At 41.3% G+C, this 21,918-nt stretch overlaps 1 protein-coding gene across 1 annotated transcript in view; it reads right to left on the reverse strand.

Moving 5' to 3' along the window:
• Nucleotides 1–21,918, reverse strand: part of Gpc3 (glypican 3) — a 368,381-nt gene that overhangs the window by 317,952 nt on the left and 28,511 nt on the right. The window contains exon 2 of the mRNA XM_038317072.1: nt 19,365–19,526. Coding sequence (XP_038173000.1) covers nt 19,365–19,526 — 162 coding nt within the window. The remainder of the gene's footprint in view (nt 1–19,364; nt 19,527–21,918) is intronic.

The raw sequence follows: 21,918 nt of genomic DNA on the forward strand, positions 1-21,918 counted from the left end.
TTAGGCACCTGTGTTGGTTCCCAGAGCCAGGAAATGACCACATGGGACCTGGAACTTACTATGTATCGAGATAAAGTTTTAAGGCTTGTCTGTAGGCTAAGTCCCCCCTTAACTCTCAACCATGGGAGGGGCTGAAAGAGTGGGGGCACAGCTTTAGCCACATCGGAGACAGAGAATGCTCAGCTCTTCCATTTCCAATAACTACCAGTTTCAGTTGGTACATTCTCCGTCTCTGCAAAGTGGCTTTAGCACATGCAAGGGAATTAGCCATGCTTGACTCAGCTTAAACAGGAGCTGATTCAAGAGGTAAACCTGAAGGGCTTCCTTCCCACTAGCAGCCATGTTGCTCCGCTCAAATGCGCTCCCTCCACACTTCTCAATTTTCTAATCTGCCTTCCTTTGTGTTTTGCTGTGGTGCTAGGTATTTATCTCTTTTCATTCCCGTTGTGCTGGTAATCAGAGCCTCTGAATGGCTCAGTAGAAAAAAAAAAACAGAAACAAAAGCGATGCTTAGAAAGGCCACCCAACTTTCTGGTGAGTACAAAGGCACATTTCTACTACAATTTCACCATCTATATTAAAGATGTCTGCACAAAGAATAACAAGTGTGTGGTGGGGGTTGGAAGTAGCGACACGGGGTGGCACAGAAAGAACGGTCTTTTTCTTAGCCTCTCTCCCTGACCACCCACTGCCAGCCACCCACTCCCGCTCTCCGTCCTACCTCCAAAACTGCCAGAGCACCTTTGAAGCAAGATAAATTACTTCCCTTTTCTGAGTTCCTGGAGCTACATATATATATATATATATATATATATATATATATATATATATATATATATATATATCTTTTAGCTAATGATTTGCAGCACCATGTTTTATTTGAAAATTGTTTATTTTTCAGTTGAATATGATTGCTTTGTTCTTTGGTATTTTCATACATGAATACAATGTATTCAGATCATAACCACCCCCTACGAGCCCTGGTAGGCTGCTCACGCTCCAGTGGATGGCCCTACAACCATGCACATACAGAAAGCAGTAATTGGATTCATTGAGTTACTTTTCAGAGGAGGGGGAGCAGCAGCAAGAGGAGGAAGAGGAGCAGCAAGAGAAGGAGGAGGAGCAGCAAGAGAAGGAAGAGGAAAAAGAAGAGGAGGAAGAGCAAGAGGAGGATGAAGATGGAATGGGACTTCTTTTAAACGTCACCGAATCCCTTTACCAATGTTTATGCCCTTGGAATTTTTCTGTGGCAATATATGGAAGAGTCGTGGAAAGCAAAGGTGAATGCTGATCTGCACAACTGAATGGAACGGAACCTTTCAAGAACATCTACTTCTCAGGAAAGTCTACCTTTCCAAGTCAGCTCGGCCTAACATGCACAAGGTCCAAGGAAGCCAGCTAGGCTGAATGACAATAGTAAAGCCTCTCATTTGTCAAAACTAAATGCCACCATCACCATTATCTAATGCTAAGACACCTTAGCATGATCTTCTTTGAGCCTCAAAACTTGACATTTCAGCAAGCCTGGGATTCGTTCCATTTTATAGATGAAGAAAACGTGGCTCGTGCAAGTGAGGTAGCTTGCTCAAGCTCACAGATTCCCCTGACCAAAAAAAAAAAAAAAAAAAAAAAACAGGACAAGAAATCAAAGGTAAAAGTTTTCCCCCCACAGGCTTAAACCCCTAGGATTAAAAAAAAAAAAATTCGCAGCTCTCTCACCTTGACTTAAAAGAGCTAACAACTTGGCTTGTGAAAAATGAAAAGCCTTAAAGGAAGGTGGAATAAAAATCTGAAAGACAATCACTGATCTTTTATCTTCTAGACTTCAAGCTGAATCAAGTTCTTCAAAGAAAACCCAATAAAGCCCAGACATTTTCATCATAACAAAATAAATAATTCAGTCGGGCTTTAGAGCACTCCTGCATTATGATTGGCTAGTTGATATATTTGTGACTTCGCCGTCACTAACCGGATTACAGCTAACCTGATTGACACAGAGATGTCGACAGAGCCTTTGACACTGGCAGTTCTGAATGGAAAGTGTAAATACCGAAAGACAATGTGCAGCGCCTGCATTTACTCCTAATGGAGATTTCAGCACTTTCAGCGGTAAAACACCTGATAGGCTAAAAATTATAGCCTATGGTCTACCTGGCAACAAAGACACTGTTGAGATTCATCACTCCTCATGCTAGGAAGATATCAACAGAGCCTCAGGTTCTTCCAGTCAGACAGGCATGTTTGATTTTTTTTAAAAAAAAAAAATGCAGACTCTTTGAGCTACAAGGTGCTGTAGGAATGATCTACTCTAAGACCACATTTTATATATGGGAAAACTGAAGCCCAGAAAAATGACATTGGTCATGCAGTGAGTCCTGATGGAGTCAGAGCATAAGCCCTATCTTCTTAGGCCCAGTCCAATGCTTTTGCCACTAGACCACACAACAGGGGAAATCTCCACCCAGCACGTACAAGGGCGTGCGTGCACACACACAGTCCCACACACAGCCCTTCTGAATTCTATAATGGCTCTATGAAGACAATTGAAGCCATATTCTCTGTGCTGCATTTCTATTGGCCTCAGTAGAAACAGATCTGAATCGGACACACGGATATAAAGTTATACACAATTTTCAAGGTAAAGTCCACTCCGTGGCTACAAGTTAATATTATCTCAATACACCTGAAAATAACTGAGAGAGATATGTGCACTCTGAGTTGTCCCTAGGGTGCTAAGGTCTACGGTATGGTATGATATTCTCTCTCTCTCTCTCTTCCTCTCTCACGCAAAAACCCTATAACCAAGGTCACCTCTGAATAGTAGTGCTCTGGGTGATTCTATTTTTCATCTTTCTTCTCTGCTGGGACTAGAACATAGGAACTTGAGAATGGCAAGAGTTCCAACACAAAGCCTCGTGACCAGACTTCTGGGTGATTTTCGCATTGTTTGGTATTTCTCAGAATTTGAAAGCTTCTAAAATGAAGTCTGTTATTTATATCATATTCTGTAATAAAGTATCCTTATTGGCAGGCTGACAGACAGATAATATAAGCATCAAACACATATCCTCTGGTATTTCTAGGTTCCATAATAACTTCAATCACCTCACAGTCAGCTCAGATTATAAATCTGCTCAATTAGAACTTCTCTCTTGGGAAATTGAAAAGCCTTTAGAGCCAATGACCATCCCTTTTTTGTGTCGGGTAGGAAAATTCAGCTACTATCTACAGGTGGTATCTCAGTCACATTAAAGAACAGTCAACTCAACAGATAGGCTGCTCAGCCTGGTGCAGGATAGCCCAGTGGTATAGCACCTCCCTAGCATGTACAAAGTCCCGTATCTCATCTGCCGCAGGAAGGGAGAGTGGGAAGAAAAAGATTACCAATAGGATATTTTCTGTAGCTCTTCAGTAATCTGTGTTGATAAATGAAAGAAAGCCTAAGTAGTGGGGTGCGATTTACAATTATTTTCTAAGACTAAGCAACAGCTAACGTTAATTGAGCACTTACAATAAATACACTAGGCATCCTTCGTCTAAGTTAAGTTTTCAAAGAATCCTCTCACTTCTCACAGCAACCACACTCCCCATTTTTTACTCTCCCCATTTTACTCTCCCCATTTTTTACTCTCCCCATTTTTTACTCTCCCCATTTTTTACTCTCCCCATTTTTTACACTCCCCATTTTTTACTCTCCCCATTTTACTCTCCCCATTTTAGGGATAAGGGACTTGAGGGTTGGCAAGATTAAATAGATAACATGAATCGAGACCAAGGCAGTTTATTCCAGAATCCATTACCTACTTTTTATTATTTTTCCATACCGAAAGTAACTCAGACTCACGGCTACTAAAGGCGTTTCCAAGTTGAAATTCTATAAGGTTTGCTTTGCTAAGCAAGACTTTGCAATTAGCAGCCCCAATTAATGGCTTTGCTCAAGTCCTTAAAGCAAGTTAAACATGCCCTCCTGCAATCTTACATATGCCATTAATGCGTTTAGCAGATGCTTTCTTCATAAATGTGAGGCAAGTTAACTTCAGTCCAGGTCAAATTACCACAATATTCAAATGAACGAAGCCTGAGTTAATGCGAGTTCACTCTACATCGTTAATTTTAACAAAATATTTACCCTCCTGTTTGGAGTTCACTTGTGCTACCTCAGCATTTATTAACTGGATATTTAATGTACAGGCATATGTTTGCACTCCTCTAGTCTTCATATAAAAAGCTCTGACCACCTTTAAAAATCAGAAGAAAAGGCCTAAATATGGGCGGGATTAATTGTGCGGCATATTCTAACATCATCTCAGGAGCACTGCGCTTTAACAATGTGCCCAAACCAAGAAAATACACAATGAAAGAAACTGCTTAGCTTGGCCTAGAGAACGAGCACTGTCATCCCACGTCTCCAAACAGCCCTCTCCTCTCTCCAAAGTTCACTTTCCAGACCTGGAGTGCCTGAATGAGCAACTCCCCCACCCCATTTTCTAAAACAAACAAGGGCAGTTGCGCCGATTTTCTTCTAGCTTCCTTCTCCCACTGCATTCTATTAGCTAGCTCAATTCCCAATTTAGCCATCGGCTCCGTGTGTGGACTAGGTCACACTGCCGTCTCAAAGCCTCCCATGTCCACACTCATCCAGTGACAAAAACAGCAACAGCATCGCCAACTTTCTATTGGCAGTGCTTGCAAAAATGTGATTGCATGCAAAGCACGCTGAAATCCCTGGAGAAAAGCTGTGATATCTAGAAATCACAACTGATAAGACCCTAGACTTCTGGAACCTTTCTATTTCTGCCTCCTTTTATATGTCTAGTTTAATGTATGCAGGCAAGAAAAAAAAATGGAGCGTTTAAAGGGGCTAGGGAAGTGTTGAGTCAAAGTAGGCTTCATGAGCAAGGGACTGGCAGAGCCGTGTACTCATCTGTCAATGGGGTGCCTGGGTTTTAACTAGGCCGTGAAATGGAGACCCTGTGTGATACGACTAACTACTTATGGGAGTCATTTCTCCGTAGGACTTGAGCAAATTCCTTTCAGTTCCACAGATCACTTTCCGCATTAAGGCGCAGGCCCAAAGCTTTCCTTTCATCCCTGTCAAACTCAGCAAGTTTCTCAGGAAGCAAACGCTAGTTAAATCATTTTCATAATTCTAAAATGCCTGTAAGACAAGTCCAGGGTCTAATTATACCACTTAAATTTGTTGAAGATGTTTGGGTTTTCTCTCTTTCTTTTTTTTTTTTATTTCAATAACGAAAGAGCCCAAGGGTTTAAAGTCCTAATAATCTAATAAACTTTGCTAAGTGAACATTGTAACAGATACGCCTGGATGGGATTTTGTAAATACCAGACAATTTCCCCTGATCTTTATCGGGGGGGGGGGGGGGGGAAAGAAGTCTAAATCTTTGGCAGGAAGAAATTAAATGTAGTGCAAAATACTAACATCTGGCCAGATTGTATTTGTCAGGGTAGCAGCCCCGTTAGATGTCAGGCTGAAAAGGACTAAAATGAACGCGGAAGGGTGTGTGCACGATGCTTTATGAGGCAATAGGAAAGGCTGGCCATGCTGCCATAGAATACTTGGGGTACCATTAATGCACCCTAGTAGGTCCCTACAGAGAACTGTTTCACGTCAATGGAATTTGAAGCCTCCTGCCAAATAAACGTTTGGGGCTATTCCTGGGGTATTTTGTTTATTTCACTATGACTGTACGGTTTCCTAACTTCTATTTTTTTCTGTTTCTCAAAGCCCATAAGATCATTTGGATGACTTGTGGGCTCTTATTGTATCTTGTAACTCTGAGGGGCACAGGGCAGCTCAATGAAAAGGTCAATGACTTGGAAGTTCCACACCTGATTCTGACACTTACTGATGATGTGGGCTCGGCCCGTTTCACATCTATAAGACGGGAAAAACAATACCTAGTGGTAATATTACCGTTAGGGAGATTATTCAAGGGTAGTACAGGGAAGACTGGGAGTAAGCTTCCTTTACTTTTTCCTTCAATTCAGAGACCAGATAGGTTCAAATGTCTAATCTCATCAACTTCCCAGAGGCACATGACCTTCAGAGGCCTAATTTCTTCCAACATACACTATCTTCCTTTCGAATCAAAACCCAAACCCTCACGGCTCCGTTTGCAGTGCTATATGTATCATTTAACTTCTTCATCTCAAGCATCTGGTAGACATGGCGGGAAAAATAGACTCAGTCTCTCCACTAACAATTAGTTTGATGCACAAAGTGCTTTAATTATTTTCTTGCCTCTCTGATATGTTTTTAGATCTGCCATTTAAGACAGGGAGAACTGTGGTCCTCTTACAATAAACAACTCTTCCCAGACGGAGTTTGGACCACAAAACAATGAAAAATCACTGATATATCTGACAGGCCAGCCTATCTTTTTCAAATGTTAGTTGCTAGAAAGAGTACTGTTTTCCCAGTTCCCGAAGAATAGACGTGTAGACAGAAGGATTTGGGATTTTTCCCTCACCTAGTACTGTTAAACAAGAATAGGCACTTTGCGGGGCAGAGACATGTAGAAATAAACACACAGAGAACATCAAAGAGTGGCTTCAGGGCCTACGGTATGGGGATGTGGGAAGGATGCTTAGAGTCTACACTAAACTAAAATGCTGATCGCAAAGGATATTTTATTACCCACCAAGCACCAACCCAAATCCCGAGGCACAGGCTGTGGTGTATTTATTTACATACCAAAAGTACTTCCTATTACAGTGGCCAAAAAGATTTGCAATCCAGGAGAAAGGCAGGTAAACACTGTTGTCATCAGAGTGAATATGGGCTCATTCCGACTGACAGCCAGAATCAGGAAACAATCAAATAACTATAATAATCTTTCCAATTACTTTTTATTGAGATAGGTTCTTATATAGCTCAGACTTTCCCGCGACTCATTATGTACCCCATGCTGGCCTCCAAACTGTGACCCTCCTTCCTTGGCATCCCAAGTGCTTGGATTTCAGGCAGGCACCCCCACATCAGGCTCAATTCAAGTTTTCAAAACATCTTCATATACATTACCTCTTTTAATCTTCAAAAGCTCAGGCAGGTTGGCAGATCAGAGGCTTCAGTCTTCATATTTTAAAAAAAAAAAATGTTACATTACTTACCCAGAGCTGGTAGGAACAAAAGAGTATGAATTTGATTCATGCTGAGGTTACCATTGTTAGGGAAAGAATACATTAGAAAACAAGGACATTGTTGCATTTACCTGAGAGAATTTGACACGTTTGCAAAGAATGAAAAACAATTATCAAATCAGTGAAGCAAACCTATATTATAAAATGGGTTGATATCCTGCATATATAAATAGCTTGTGAAAAATCAATAGGAAAATCATTGGCATGTAATAAGAACAATGAATACCTAATTTTAAATGTTGAAACAATAAGAAATGCACAGTGAAAGGACAAATGACCCACAAGTGTCCTTAAAGGCCTAAGGGCACTATGTTTCTCATCCTAACTGAGTTACTACAAAGTGACAAGTACGTATGGTTAGGAAAATGGACACCTAGGCAGGGCTAGTGGAAGTGAAAATATGAATCAACTTTATCCTCTAGATGTAATAAACTTAAAAAACTATATTGTCTCTGTCCTAAAAATTTTTAGCTCCAGGAATTTATCCTGAAGAAATAATTAAGTACATGAATTCATGTTTAGTTAGACGGTAGGTGGGCATTACTTATCTTATTCATGTTAACTGAATGCAAACTCAATATGTGTTTTGTACTATAAAATACACTATTGACATGAAAAGATACTATTAATATATTACCTAAAAAGCAATATAATCCATTTGGAAATATATATCCTATATTAATATGTATCTATGTTACTTATATTAATTACTATTATATAACTTTATATTGATATTCTATATAAGTAAACATGGGTGCATATATATGTGAGTCTGTGTGCATGTATGTATATATAATACAGCCCTGTAATACAGAATAAAGGTTTATAAGATACCAAAACATTACTAGTGGTTAATTTCCAACAGATAGAATCTGGGTCCTTTTATTTTCCAGTTTTTTTATTTCTTTGTGGGCTTTTATTTATATAATAAAACATAAAGTACCTATTTGTGTAATAGAAAGATTTTGGGGAGTTCAAGACAAGATTTTTCTGTGTAGCAGCTCTGGCTGTTCTAGAGCTCGCTTGTAGACCAGGGTGGGCCTTGAACTCACAGAACTCCACCTAACTCTGCCTCCCAAGTGCTGTAATTAAAGGTGTGCACAATTACTGCCCAGCAGAAATTAGTTTTTTAAAAAGGCTCTCTGGTGATATGTGGACTTGGCATCTTCTGGGTAAATACCCCAAGATGATACAAATCATATTAGCCAAATTAAGTTGGTCTCAGAGAAAAAAAAATACCTTGTGTTTTCTTTCATGTGTGGGTCATAGATTTTTATACAGACATATAAAAATCATACATATAGAGACAATGCCATGAAAGAAAAAGCAAAACTGCATAAGAAAACAAAGGGAACTGACTAATGGAATGGGCATGGAAATGGAGTCTATATAGAACAGTCTGGAGGAAATACGCTCAAACACATGACATTTGTGCATGGAAATGGCCTTATGTAAGACAGTGTAATAACCTTTTTTAAAAAAAATCAAGTAATTGAATAAACTTTAATGCTTTCAAGGCATCACGGTCATGAGCAACATTAAATAATCCGCTGGTTTCTGGAAATCTGCCATAAGAGGTAAATAAGAATACTTGCAACTGAAATTATTGCTGATTTCTTTATGATCAGTGGCACTTGATTTAAAGATAATTTGACAAATTAATTAACAATTACTCACTACACTTTTGTTCACTATTCATTTACCTGATGCATCTTTTTTTCTTCTTGAGTCAACCATTATCCCTTCAATATGTGGTCAATTCTTACACCTAAGTAAAACTCCCACTTAACAGAATTGATCAAGGAAGTACTATATACTGTAATGTGGACAGTTGTGATACAGAATAAGACCACTTTTCTTCATCAGCCGTTTCCATTTATTGAGGACTTAGTATATAGCAAGCAAAGGAGTAGCTGCCCTTGACATCAGGGATGCTTAATTTTCACAGTTCTCTGAGGCTCTAATCATTATAGTTACTCTGCAAAAATCAGTTGTGTGAAGAGTGAGGAATGCAAGAATGTATGAATTTTCGAGGGCTTTAACTGTAAAGCCTGTACGTTGCATCATACTGTTTTCTACCCTAACATGAAATCTAAAACTCAACGTAAGCAAAGGTAAGGTCATGCGCGTGGTCTAACTTGGTTGAGAGAGCGAGAACATTGCAACACAGGAAAATAACAGGAAATTTAAAATTCAACATGAAGTTACCTTGCCTAAATGACCACACCCTCTTGAGTTTCTTTTCTTCATAGGCCTAATCATGCCTTTGTGAAGGGATGCTGAAAAGGGTTGGCTGCAAGCAAATATGTCTACTTGATGCACACGAAGCCATTTAAGAAAGGTTAGTTTCTTTTCCCTTATGTGGTAGGACACACAAGAGAATATTTGGGTGAGCTGGCACATGGCACCATTCTCATAGATTATCAGTCTTAAGGCACAAACCTGTGGCATGGAGTTTGTTCACAGCAATCTGCGAAGTGAGAGCAGGTCATACTACAAGAAAATCTAACCAGCAAGCCTGGGAGTGGAGAGGCCAGAAGCAGAGAAGGGAGCTCAGAGGAGCCTAAGATATTTCATGTTGTTTGGAAAACATCAACCCAGACTCATAGGTAGTTAGGTGTGATTATCTTGAAAACTTAGAAGTAAATGCTGCTGATGACTGTTTCTAACCCTGTGGTTTGGCTAGAGTGGTGTTGGTTTCCAGGGAAGAGGAAGCATTAGAAATCTGGTTCTCCTAATGCTGTGTAATTTTGCATGTGCCTCTGTGTTTACATATGGGTCCACACAATCCCTATCTCACCTAAAGGTGCAGTGCTTCCGAGAGTCGATGCTTGCCCTGCTCATAGAGAACTCGTTTCCTACCAAAGAAAATGTGAATTCATCCAATAACCATACATACACCGTGAACTTGAAAAGTTCTATGAAGGAAGTCTACAACTTCCTAGAAGGGGAAGTGGTTTGAGTGGACCTTGGTCTCTCCAATGACTACACTCCACTTTCTCAAGAACCTCCACTAAAGAGGAATATGATAATCATACTATTTTTCTTCTCCTAATGCAACCTAACAGAAGTCAGATAATTTATTCCCCTTGCTGGTTATAATGATCCAGAGGCTATGCGAGACTCCTTCAGACCACCAGGGGACCATTTGAAAACTGCAGATGTACAGTCTTAAATACATGAACACGCACACACACACACCGGGGGGGGGGGAGGGAGACAGAAAGAGAGAGAGATTCACAAAGTCTTACAAGAAGCAAACTAAATGAACATAAAATGCTCTAAAATACCAACCTATAATCCTATGCTCATTTTCCTTATATCAAAGCTTTAAAAGCATTACAAATGTGCATTGCCCGATCTATGCCATTCACTGTAGTGAAAGCGGGGTGTTCCATACAGACTTGTGTTTATAAATGTCAACGTACAAGACAGGGTAAGACAACAGCCATCATCAGGCTCACTGAAACCCAGCTACAAGGAGTGAGTTGGTAATCACTAGGATCTGGAGCAATGGCTAGCACAGGGCTGAGCTCCTAACAGCTTTCACCTCACAACCCTTTTCCTTTAATGCCTCACAGGGCAGAGATTTCCCCTTGGTCACAAAGAGTTATAGCAGAGCTGGACTCGAGACTGCAGCCTGCCTAAAGTAAAAGCACATGCTTGGCACAGTAGCCCTATCCCCACTCTCAAAAGAGAAAGACCAGTGATGGATGACGAGGTTAGCCAGCGAGTCCAGGAAGAAAAGCATCTAGAGATGGCTGACAGTTTGGATTTAACTGAGAAAAAGATGCTACTCATCTGCCTAACTCCCTCACTTGCCCAAAGAAGGCAGATTTCCTATGATGCTAATGAACTATAGGAACTCACCTTGGCACGCCCACTTCCAGAAGAGCCACAAGGTTTTGGGTTTCGGTTTTTGGTTTTTGAAGACTGGGTTTCTCTTTGTAGCCCAGACTGTCTTGGAACTTGCTCTATGGACCAGGCTGGCCTCGAACTCAAAGATCCACCTGCCTCTGTCTCCCACGTACTAGGATTAAAGGCTTGTGTCACTGCCTTAATGTCCTTTTCTTAAGAAAAGAGTCACTAAAACTGTAGAAAGTTTGAGCCCCAGCAAATATGGATCCAGTCCAACTTGTTATAAAAACCATAAGTGTATATTTCATGCAGCATTTCTCTAAGAGTGCTGTATGGTCATGTTAACCAAGTACAAATGTCTTGCTTTGGGAGTTTTGAACTGTCTGAAGGTAGGCATGTGGCCATTTTAATATCTGACTCCCTCTTGATATTTGCCTTTGGACATGCTAGGCACTGCTTAGCAAGTTTTCTAACAAAATGGGATAGATTTCCCTGGGAAGGAAGAAAGTTAGAACCGAAGTGACTGCCCATAACCATGAAGCAAAACAGAGGGAGGCTAGCTAAACCAAGATACAGGGAGGCTAGCTAAAACCGCTCTTAGGAGCAAGTGCCTCTGGAGCAGCCCTTCCTGGGTCAGATTCCTCATCGCCATGTTTTCGCTATGCCTCTTTGGACCCCTAATTTCTCTAAGCCTCCACTTCCTCAGTAACAAAATGAAACTAACACGCTGCCAATTGCAAGGGCTTGATATGAGGCTTCAAGGAGATAAAAAGAGCAGGAAAGTTTCCCTTCTTCTTCCACGGACTCGCTCAGCGCAGGGTTTATAAAGGAAGTTCCTGGCGACCCTGAAACTCTCTACTGTTTCCCCCACATCAGCTAGTTTATCCACACCCAGAATAATCTGGGCCCTGCTGACCTGGCCCAGAGGCTGTGTCCACAATCACCACACGGCACTGCAGAAGCCGGGAGCGAAGGAGATGCAAGAGAGGGGACTCAGGGGGACCTTTGCTGGCCTTCTAGCTGGGAACTCCCAGAGCCTGGAACTGAAGTACAAGGCTGCCTGAGCATTGGAGGAGACAACTGAACCCTGAGGGAGCACGGGTGTGGCGAAAGATGGGAGATAAGGTGGGCCAGAGGGAGAAAGGAGCAGTACCTGAGTCCTGGAAGTACCTCACAGTCCACAGGAAAAAGTGTTTTTAATTTTGACATTACCACTTCCAGCTTAGAAGAAAATTGTTTTTCCCTCCATTCGACTGTCAGGAGAATTGGAATCTCTCAAACATATGCTTCATTACTCCCATATCAAGTACTGCAATGCAGTGAGACAGAAAAAAGGAGGAAGAGCAACATATGTTTTAAGAAAGTAAGCAAAGCCCATTGTGGGGGAAGGGTGGGGAGCAATCCCTTTAGGCAGAGTAAGAGCCTTCCTGGAAGCTTCTAGAAGGCAGGAAAAGTGTCCTTGATTTGTTTTGTGGGGCATGCTAGTGATGAAGGTGGGCAGTGGTGACCCGGCATGGGGTGCTGCTATGGGGTGCTGCTAAATGGGGGGCTCTGAATGGGGTAAAAGTTCATCTGCATAATCCTCTCACCTCATTGGTGCTCTTAGAACAGCCTTGGCGTGCACACTGAGTTATTTTTCTAAGCTCTTTTTATTAAACAGTTTTCAGCCTAATGACTGACTTTCCTAAATCAATACGAGGCCATAGGAAAGGTTTGCAACTCCCCCAGCTCCGGCTCAGCTAAAGCCACAGCAATTTAAAAACCAAATGGAATCCAAAAGTTCTGAGGCTCAAACTGAATGACTTTAAACCCTCAGTTCCAGTTGTTTGTCCAATAGCCCTAATAATTAAAAGAATCGCATTAAAAAAAAAACTTTGTAACCAAAATACTTCTTTGAGCCCCAGCCATAAAAGTCCTCTAATTAAAGCCAGCACCTTCTGTGCTCTGATGAGAAATTTCCCCTTTTATAATGGGATTAGCAGAGCTTTGCTGCACAGATGAGTGGGCTGATTAATAATTGACATTTTTGAGGATATATAACCTCACTCATGGTCAGGGTTTGTGTTCCTAAAATTCTCCTATTCAATTGAATGTTATTCTATTTAGTGCCAACAAATGAATTAAGTTCCGATTAGACATCAATGTAATTATTCTCTCAGGCACACTGTTTTCAACAAAGAAAGGGCTGTGACGGGGTGGCCAGTAGTTAAGAGTTTCAGACTCAGTGGGGCACAGCCTAAGCAGGGAAAAGTGGGGTTGGGGGGGCATTGTGAAATGGAGAAAAATTGCTCAGTCCTCACTTAAATTCCCCACATTACAAAAACCCAAGTTAACAAATGATTGAATCACAAAAACATGTTTATCAACATTCAAGCAATTATTCTGTCACATATTAACTGTGAAGTAAAATAAATAAATAAACAAATAATAAATAAATAAATAAATAAATAAATAAATAAATAAATAAATAGAAATATCTGCTTAGATGACATCCCTCAAAGAGTTACTTCAAGCAGAAATGACTGGAGAAATCTCTCAGAGTTGATGGGGAAAGGGGTGTTTTAACCAAGGTCACTTTTAGTTAGGAGGAGTAGGAGAGATGGGACTCGGACAGGAAAGAGGGCAGGAACGGCCAACAGTAGAGGAAAACAGAAAGCCAGGCGGAAGGCAGCAGACACAGCAAAGAAACACTGCCCTCCTTGCATTCAAAGGCATCCTTTTCTATCTAGTTCCTCCACGGTAAACAGGTAGAAGAGAGCAGACCTTCCAACCCTGGTAACAGTTAACTACTAGTACAATTCAAGTGTGGCCTGAGGGTCGGGAGATGGCTCCCTAGGAAAGGGTTTACTGCGAAAGCGTGAGGAGCTGAGTTCAGATCTCCAGCACCACGTACAAACCTGGAGTGGCAGGGTGTGTCTGTAACCTCAGCACTAGTATGGAGAGAGGCAGACGGAGCTCACAGCCTAGATGGACAGGCGGTCCAATTGAAATGGCAAGTGCCAGGCTGAAATCGACAGACTCAGTTTAAAAAAACGTCAGGTGGAGCAACTGAAGAGGGGAGATGGGTTGGCCTCTGACCTCCCCAACACACTCTTCTTAAACACAGTACACCTGTTCGGAACTAGTAACATGTTTATGTGAAAAATAAACCATCCAAAATAACACAAAAACACATAAATACAAACACACTCAAACATAAAACAAAATCTTAATAGTAGTCAAGTCTCTCTGTCTCTCTCTGTCTCTCTCTTACACACACACACACACACACACACACACACACACCATCCAGAAGAGACACTTTGAGAAGCTGAAAAAGCAATTGTTCCTGGCAGTACTGAAATTTCAAAGAGCAAAGCTTCATACATGCAAGAGCTCATAAGGCTCACCCCCTTTTTAAAGGGTCTGCCGCACTGGAGCTGGCTGCATCTGTACCATCAGTAAGTGACAGAAGTTGCTCAAGCACATGAAGAAGTCCAGTGTCAACATTCTTCATCTTTACCTGGGCTAGAAGAATCAACAGAAAGGAGCTCTTTATGTGGTATGTAGATAGTGATTTATTGCTTGTAAGACATTTTCACACACATTATGTCTGTGACTAGAAATTTTAGCGCCATTTTAAAAACATGGCAATGAAGGATAATCCAGTCCAAATAATCTCCCCTCAGCCATAAAACTATAAATGCAGATCTCATATTAGACTGGATTTTCTGAAATAGGATTCTTTCTTTAAAAAAAAAACTGTTTACTGCATTTATGTGTGTGCACATGCAAGTGTGTAGGTCAGAGAACAACTTCCAGAAATTGGTTCCTGCCTTCTACTAATTGTCTCCCATGGATTGAACTCAGGCCATGAGGCTTGGTGACAAGCACTCATAGCAACTGAGCGACCTCACTGCTCGGATTTCAGCATTTTTCCAGTATTCTTAAGTAAGTAAAAAAAATAATTTAAGCCTTTTAAGATGTAAATATTAAGAAAAGGAGAATGAGAGCCGGGCGGGGGTGGTGTGCACCTTTAATCCCAGCACTCAAGAGGAAGAGGCAGGAGGATCTCTGAGTTTGAGGTCAGCCTGGCCTACGGAGTGAGTTCCAGGACAGCCAGGGCTGTTACACAGAGAAACTCTGTCTCAGAAACCCAAAAAGGAAAAAAAAAAAAAGAAAAGAATGAACAAAATCTGACCTTCCCATATTGAGTCACAATCATCAATATGAACACTAACTATAGGACCTGCTATATGGTCGGGGCTACTGAAGCAGGTAGGTCTATGTCCCTCCATGAATGCCCCTAACTGCAGTCAGGTGAGTTACTGAGTGCACATCTATGCCTCCACTGTTACTTGTTGCTCATCCTGTGCACATGTGCCTCCCCATAGCACTCTTCCAACGCTCATGTAGTTCTAGCTAGAAAGTCAGAAAAACAAGCTTATAAAGACTGCATGAATAAGAATATTAGCTCCAAGCAAGGACCCTAGGAGCTCTCAGATGAGCTAATGTCATAAGGAGAAGCTCCATGGTGCCTTTATGCAGAGATGTTTGCCCCTTAACCACAGTTTTCTCTCTGATCAAGAGTTCAAGTTGTGGGAGCGTCAACTTCCAGTAAAAGCTAAGAGCTGATGCATTCTGAAGAGTCTGTTCTCCCTCCGTCACCGGCACCTTGGGGAAGACCTGAATCATTCATTGTTGAGAAAATCCCTGGACTTATGCCCAAATGTTTCCTGGTAGGATAAGGCTGAAAGCCACAATGAAGTTCCACAAATGGAAACAGAGCTCTAAACGTGAAGATGAGGGGGTGTAAAGATGGGATTTCAGGTTTCCCTCACATTTTCCTTCATGAGGACCATTATCACTTCTTAGTTTGGTTTGGCCTCAAGTGAACCAAGAGCCAGGAGACCCAGGTCATGGGACAGACAGCTTGGGAGACATTGTGGTACCATGGAGTTTCCCTATCTATAAATGAGTGATTACAGTACAGGCCCCATAGGGTTGCTAGGAATATTAAATGAGATAATTATGTAAAAGTAAGCATCATCCAGTAGGCACTTACTAACTCTTCACTATTATCTTTATCCTCGTTATTATAAAGTAAGGGAGAGGAAAGAGAAAAAGAAAAGGGAAAATGTACTTTCAGTGGAGTTCTCAAAAAAGAATTAATTAAGCAGAAACAAAAAACGATTGTGCTGCCCCATTTTCCTAAGCACATCTAAGTAAATTAAATTTAGGAAACGAGGCAATGCAAAGATTGAGGATAAAGAACAACTTTCTTTAATGCTTCAATCATTATCAAAACAGCATTAGCAGTAGAGCACTCCAACCACTGTAGCAAAGGGCCCCAGGCTCATTTAGGAGGGCAAAGGCTTCCTGCAATCGAAAACATAAAATCCAAATGGAGGTAGTAAGGACTGTGCGCGTGTCTGCAGCGAGCTCTCTCTGCTCACTTCTCCCCAGTGAGGGCTACTGAAGGACTCCTAAAGAGACTGGGAACCTCGGCCAAGAGGAAGATAAGCTTTCTCCAACTTCACGTGGTGGAGAAAATAGCTCACCAAAGCTACCACATAAATTTCACACAAACGAAGTAGCAGAGCAATTTTCTCAATAATTTGGTCTACTGGGATCTTGGGGGGGGGGAGGATGTTTAGCTTAGAGCAAAAACAATTGTGCCCTCCAATCCCAATTCATGGTAATAATAAGTAGTTATTTTAAAAAAAAGGAAATAGATGCCCAGATTCACAGCGATTGTCTGCTACTGATCCCTTGTTTGAAGCCTCCTTGCTTCAAAATGTTTGTTACAGAAAGGATTTGTGGTCAATGCTTCTCCAAGCATAACATAAATGCCTCAAGGTCTATGATTGTGGTTGATTTTCTCCTGTGGGTTTTTTTTTTTTGTAAGTGAGGCTTAAAACAAAAATAAAAGTAGAATGAAAAGAGATAAAGAAGGAGGAGATACGGTGACAAGCTTGGAAGCACAAGGAAGTTGGCATCAGTTAGCTGTCTCCGTGCTCTTTTGTAGAGTTGTTCTTCTGCCTGTCCCTGCAATTCTAGAAATAAATCAGCGTGTGCACACATACGGACTTCTGTGTGGGTGTGGGTGCACGTGAGAGAGACGGAGAGAGAACAGCAGCAGCAGGTATTGCCTCCGCTTCCTACTCCCTGCTCATCTGACTAATAATCAGCTTCCACACTAGAGCAGCCATACCTGGGCTCTCATCCAATCAAACACGGCCAGAACTTATTTTCATATTCCATCTCACGCTGTTCCAGCTCCAGAAAACACAATATGCAAAGTGCAAGACTGGACAGGTACACGAACTCCAACAACAAAGGCCCTCGGATGGGCAGCGATAGCAGCTGCTCCGCAGCCTGGCATTCCAGTGTCATCAGCCTGCCAATCTCAGCAGGCAAAGGATGAAAGGCGACATATGGGGTCTTGGTTATTCTGGGAGTGAAATAAATCACTACAGTTCCATTGCAACCAAGTACCTTCATGCCTTAAAGACTAAGCTTTGCCTGTCCACTTCATCCCAATCCTCTTGTCGCCTCGCTTCGCACCCCACTTGCAGCCAGTCTATCACCTCCAAAACCAATCTAAAAGGTCCATGAATGGTGCATGTATTTTTAAACCTTGCCTGAATTATTCATTCCATCACTAAATTGTTGGTCTCAACAAATGCTTCACCAGAGTCTCGCTGCATAAATAGGTTAACAAAGATTTCATGCTTTCGGATCGTACTTTATATAATGAACCTACCATCAATATCCCCTGGGGCTTAGACACAAGAAACTGTCGTGAGTGGATGCTTTATTAGCTAATTTGAACAACATTTTAGCTAATACTGAGGATTTCATTTTGATGCCTAAACTAAGGTATAATGGGCCCGCCTTACAATTCAAAGAGGTTAATTCTTACAAAGGTCCCATCAATCTGAAAGCTTTAGAATGCCAAGTAGCCAGAAGTATTAGATCTGACCCCAAGGCTACCTTAACAGGAAGGTAGCTGCTGATTCAGTATGCTTAATTTATATTGATTAGACGGGGGTTAAGGACATAGCTTAGCTGGTAAAATAAGGAGTTCGGATCCCCAGCACCCACATAAAAAAGTCAGGTGTAGCAGTGTGGGCCTGAAACTCTATTACTAGGGATGGAGAATAGCCAAGGGGGATCTCTAAAACTCATTGGCTGGCCAGCCTAGCCAAATTGGCGAAGTTCACATTAACCAGGAGGCCCTCATTCAAAAACTAAAAACGGAGAGTGACGGAAGATACACAGCATTGAACTCTGGCCGCCACACACGCATACACATGTGCACAGACCCACACTACCAAGTGTCTACCCCACACACAGAACACCCCCCCACACACACATATGCGCGTGCACACGCGCACTTTAAAGAAGGGATAGAAGAAAGTCTTCATATCCACAAGCAATTTTCCTAGTCACAAGAGGTAGCCTAAATCAGGGGATAAAATCAAGGACTTTTTAAAACCAGTCAATCTGGGTTCAAATCTTGCCCTCACCATTTATTTTAGGTGTGTGGCCTTGGCAAATTAACTAACTATTCTGGTCTTGGGTCTTCATCTCTAAAATAGAGGTAGCAAAGACCACTCATATATACATTGTGGGGAGACTATATGAAATGGCAGATGCCAATGGCTTAAAGCCACACGGTAGACTGTAAAGACTTCTCGTTATCACTACCACTGCTGTCACCTCCTGCTGGTCTTCAATCCAAAGGAGTCCACCATGTGCTGCAGTCATTCCCCTGAAAATGACTAAAGACGCCATCATTTGCCCCCTATCCTTTCACAGTTGCAGAGAGGAGCTTGGTTAAGAACCGACATTCACAAGGAGAAGAGAGGTAACCACTCACACAAATTGGAAAATGGTTGGCCAACAAGCCAGATTCTCCCTCTTAAATGGAGATGGTCCTAGTGGTCAGAAGGAGTTCATATATGTTCTATGGTATCTGACTCGCCCCTGAAGAAAGCTGGCCTTGGAATTTATGAGAGTGGGAGGGTGGTGGTGGTGGTGCTGATGGTTGCAAACAAGTCTTACGTTCTAACAGAGAAAATTATCATTGACTTTTTCAGCAGTGATTTATGCCTTTTACATACAGGCAAACAGAATGTCCTTGGACAATGATTTTTAATACTATCCACTTTTTCAAAGATTAAAATGAAATCTGTTTAAAAACCGTGTGTTTCCTTATCCAGGATCTCTTGCTGGGACGCTTTTCTATCAAGTTTACATACTGGAATGGCAATTTATAAATTATACTTAGCATTTGAAAGCCAAGCACCCAAATAATGATGCCATTGAGCAGTACATCGAAAATGACCCCCCAAACTGACCTTGGAAAACCGCAGCATTCTGAATAATTAAGAACTTGAGCTCCATACTCGCAGACTGGAGAAGCTGTTCCATGTTCAGGCGCGCTGTAAGTTGGTATTTTTCTTCCATCTTTCTTGAGCAGCATGTTGGGCCCTTGGGGAGACATACTTGCAAATCTGATCCTGAAACAAACAAGGTATTCATGTTTCAGTAAGCAGAAAATCTCTATATATATCAAACACACACACGTATGTACGCGTGTGCACAGACACACAAATAAACATGACAAAACACATTTCCACATTTCTCTTTAAATACAGTAGGCTGAGTATATTGTTTATCTCAATTCATCCAATTTCCCTCCTAGTTATTTCTTTTTGAATAACTGTCAGTTAATTGCTGAGATCTGACTCATAAATTCTACAGAAAATAATTTATAGCAGCACCAAACACACGCTATTGAACACCAACGTTTAATTTGTCTTTTAAAATATCAATCTTCATTCTTCTCATTTATTTTTTCCTGATTGTTATTTATGAATATGAACACAATCAAAGACAATTTTTTTAAGATCCCAATTATGATTCCAAATGAAATATATGTCTGGCCAGCCTAAACGTGCTGTTCAGAAAAAATAATCAAAACATCAAAACCATATCAAAGTTTTGCTGTAGTTGTAACCAAAAGTCTAGCAAGAGTCCATAAATACTTATTTGGTTCCTATTAAACGCCCATCACAATGAGTGAAGAGAACACAAACCACAGACTTGCCCTCATGGTGCTTATAGTCTTGAGGACAACAAACAGTCACATGAAAATAGAAACAAATGTCATGCTGGGTGAATAGAAGGGCTATATGAAAAGACATAAATATGAAAGGAAAAAGAATGGGGCAACCACACAATAAAATTACAGCTAGTCATAAACAGGAATGAAGTACCGGTGCATGCTAACACATGGACAAACCCCAAAACAATAGTCTAGGTAAAAAAAAAAATCAGATCCAAAAAGTACAACCTCAAGGATCCCGTTTAGCTACGGCACTACAAAATGGAAACAAATCTATAGACAGAGCACTTTAGTGATGGCTGTCTAAGGACAGAAGGCAGGAAGAGGGGAGGAAGGAGAAATCACAAAGATCAGCAAGGACATTTCGTAGAGTGATGAACACCTTCGTCATTTGACATATGCACCACTATCAAGATGGCTAAGACGTACTCTTTAGGCATGTGCTACTTACTACAGAGCAGTTATACCTCAACATAGCCATTCATTTTTCTAATTTTTGCAAATCAAAGTGAGCAAGCTACATAATGGGGTGGCAGGAAGGACCACTCTCATTTATAGCCAATATTCATCAAGCTTTTTTTCCAGAAGGCACTATTTGAAGAAAGGGAGGGAAGGAGGGAGGGAGGGAGGGAGCGAGGGAAGGAGAATCTCATGATCTGGGTCCTCCAAGGCACTGGTAAATATTAAGACATTAAGCATTGAGTCCACTCCTTTCTCTCTGCAATTCCTGCTTTTTTAATATTTATTTGTTTGTTTGTTTGTTTGTTTGCTTATTATGTATACAGTATTCTGTCTGCTTGTATGCCTGCAGGCCAGAAGAGGACACCAGACCTCATTACAGATGGTAGTGAGCCACCATGTGGTTGCTGGGAATTGAACTCAGGACCTTTGGAAGAACAGGCAATGCTCTTAACCACTGAGCCATCTCTCATACTAAACTGCTTTAGTATCTGTTTTTGTCTTTGTGGGGGAAGGGGGCGACTGGGGATGAAATCCATAATCTCACACAGGTTTAAGCACATGGTCTACCGTGCAACTCTTCAATCACTGAAACTCTCTCCTCAGTAGGCATTTATTGAGTACCTTCCGTGTGGTCATGAAAATGCACATCTGAGTTCTCCTACTGTGGGGGGTAATTGGCTAGTACCCTAACCACTGCTTTCTGATTTCACCAGCATGTGGGCAGAGGCCACGGTCCTTAGGGGTGACACCCAACTAGTGACTGCACATGGAGAAGACATAAGATCCTGCAAATTATAGAAGTTTGCTCACAGGGGACCTTGGGTTAAAGACTCATCATTGATTTTGAAAAATTTCTTAATATCTCACTACAGGCTATGGTTTTTCCTATTCGACCCTTCCTTTTAACCCCTCCCCCCGGCTCAGAACTTCACCCTGCTTTAATGACTCTTCATCGTCTTTCAGCATCTTCCCTCCTTTCCTTCACACGTGTTTATCCTAATACACATATCGAACATCCAATTCAATACTGCCTGAGATGCTTGTCCATTTAATTGGCATCTGCTTTTCCAGTGACCCAATCTAACATACTATTTATACGCCAGGCACTGTACTACATGTTGTCCCTGCCCACAAAACCTCATCATCTAAATGGATTAAGAGAGATACATACCTAGTGCTAGAAAGTAAGTGTAACAAAGCAACATCATTAGGATATCTATATACATATATACATATATATACATATGTGAGAGAGAGAGAGAGAGAGACGGTAACTTCTGCCCATGTCCAATAAGGACCTATGGAAAAGTAAGGTTCAATAA

Source organism: Arvicola amphibius, chromosome X, assembly GCF_903992535.2.
Source record: "Arvicola amphibius chromosome X, mArvAmp1.2, whole genome shotgun sequence".
Classification (NCBI taxonomy): Eukaryota; Metazoa; Chordata; class Mammalia; order Rodentia; family Cricetidae; genus Arvicola; species Arvicola amphibius.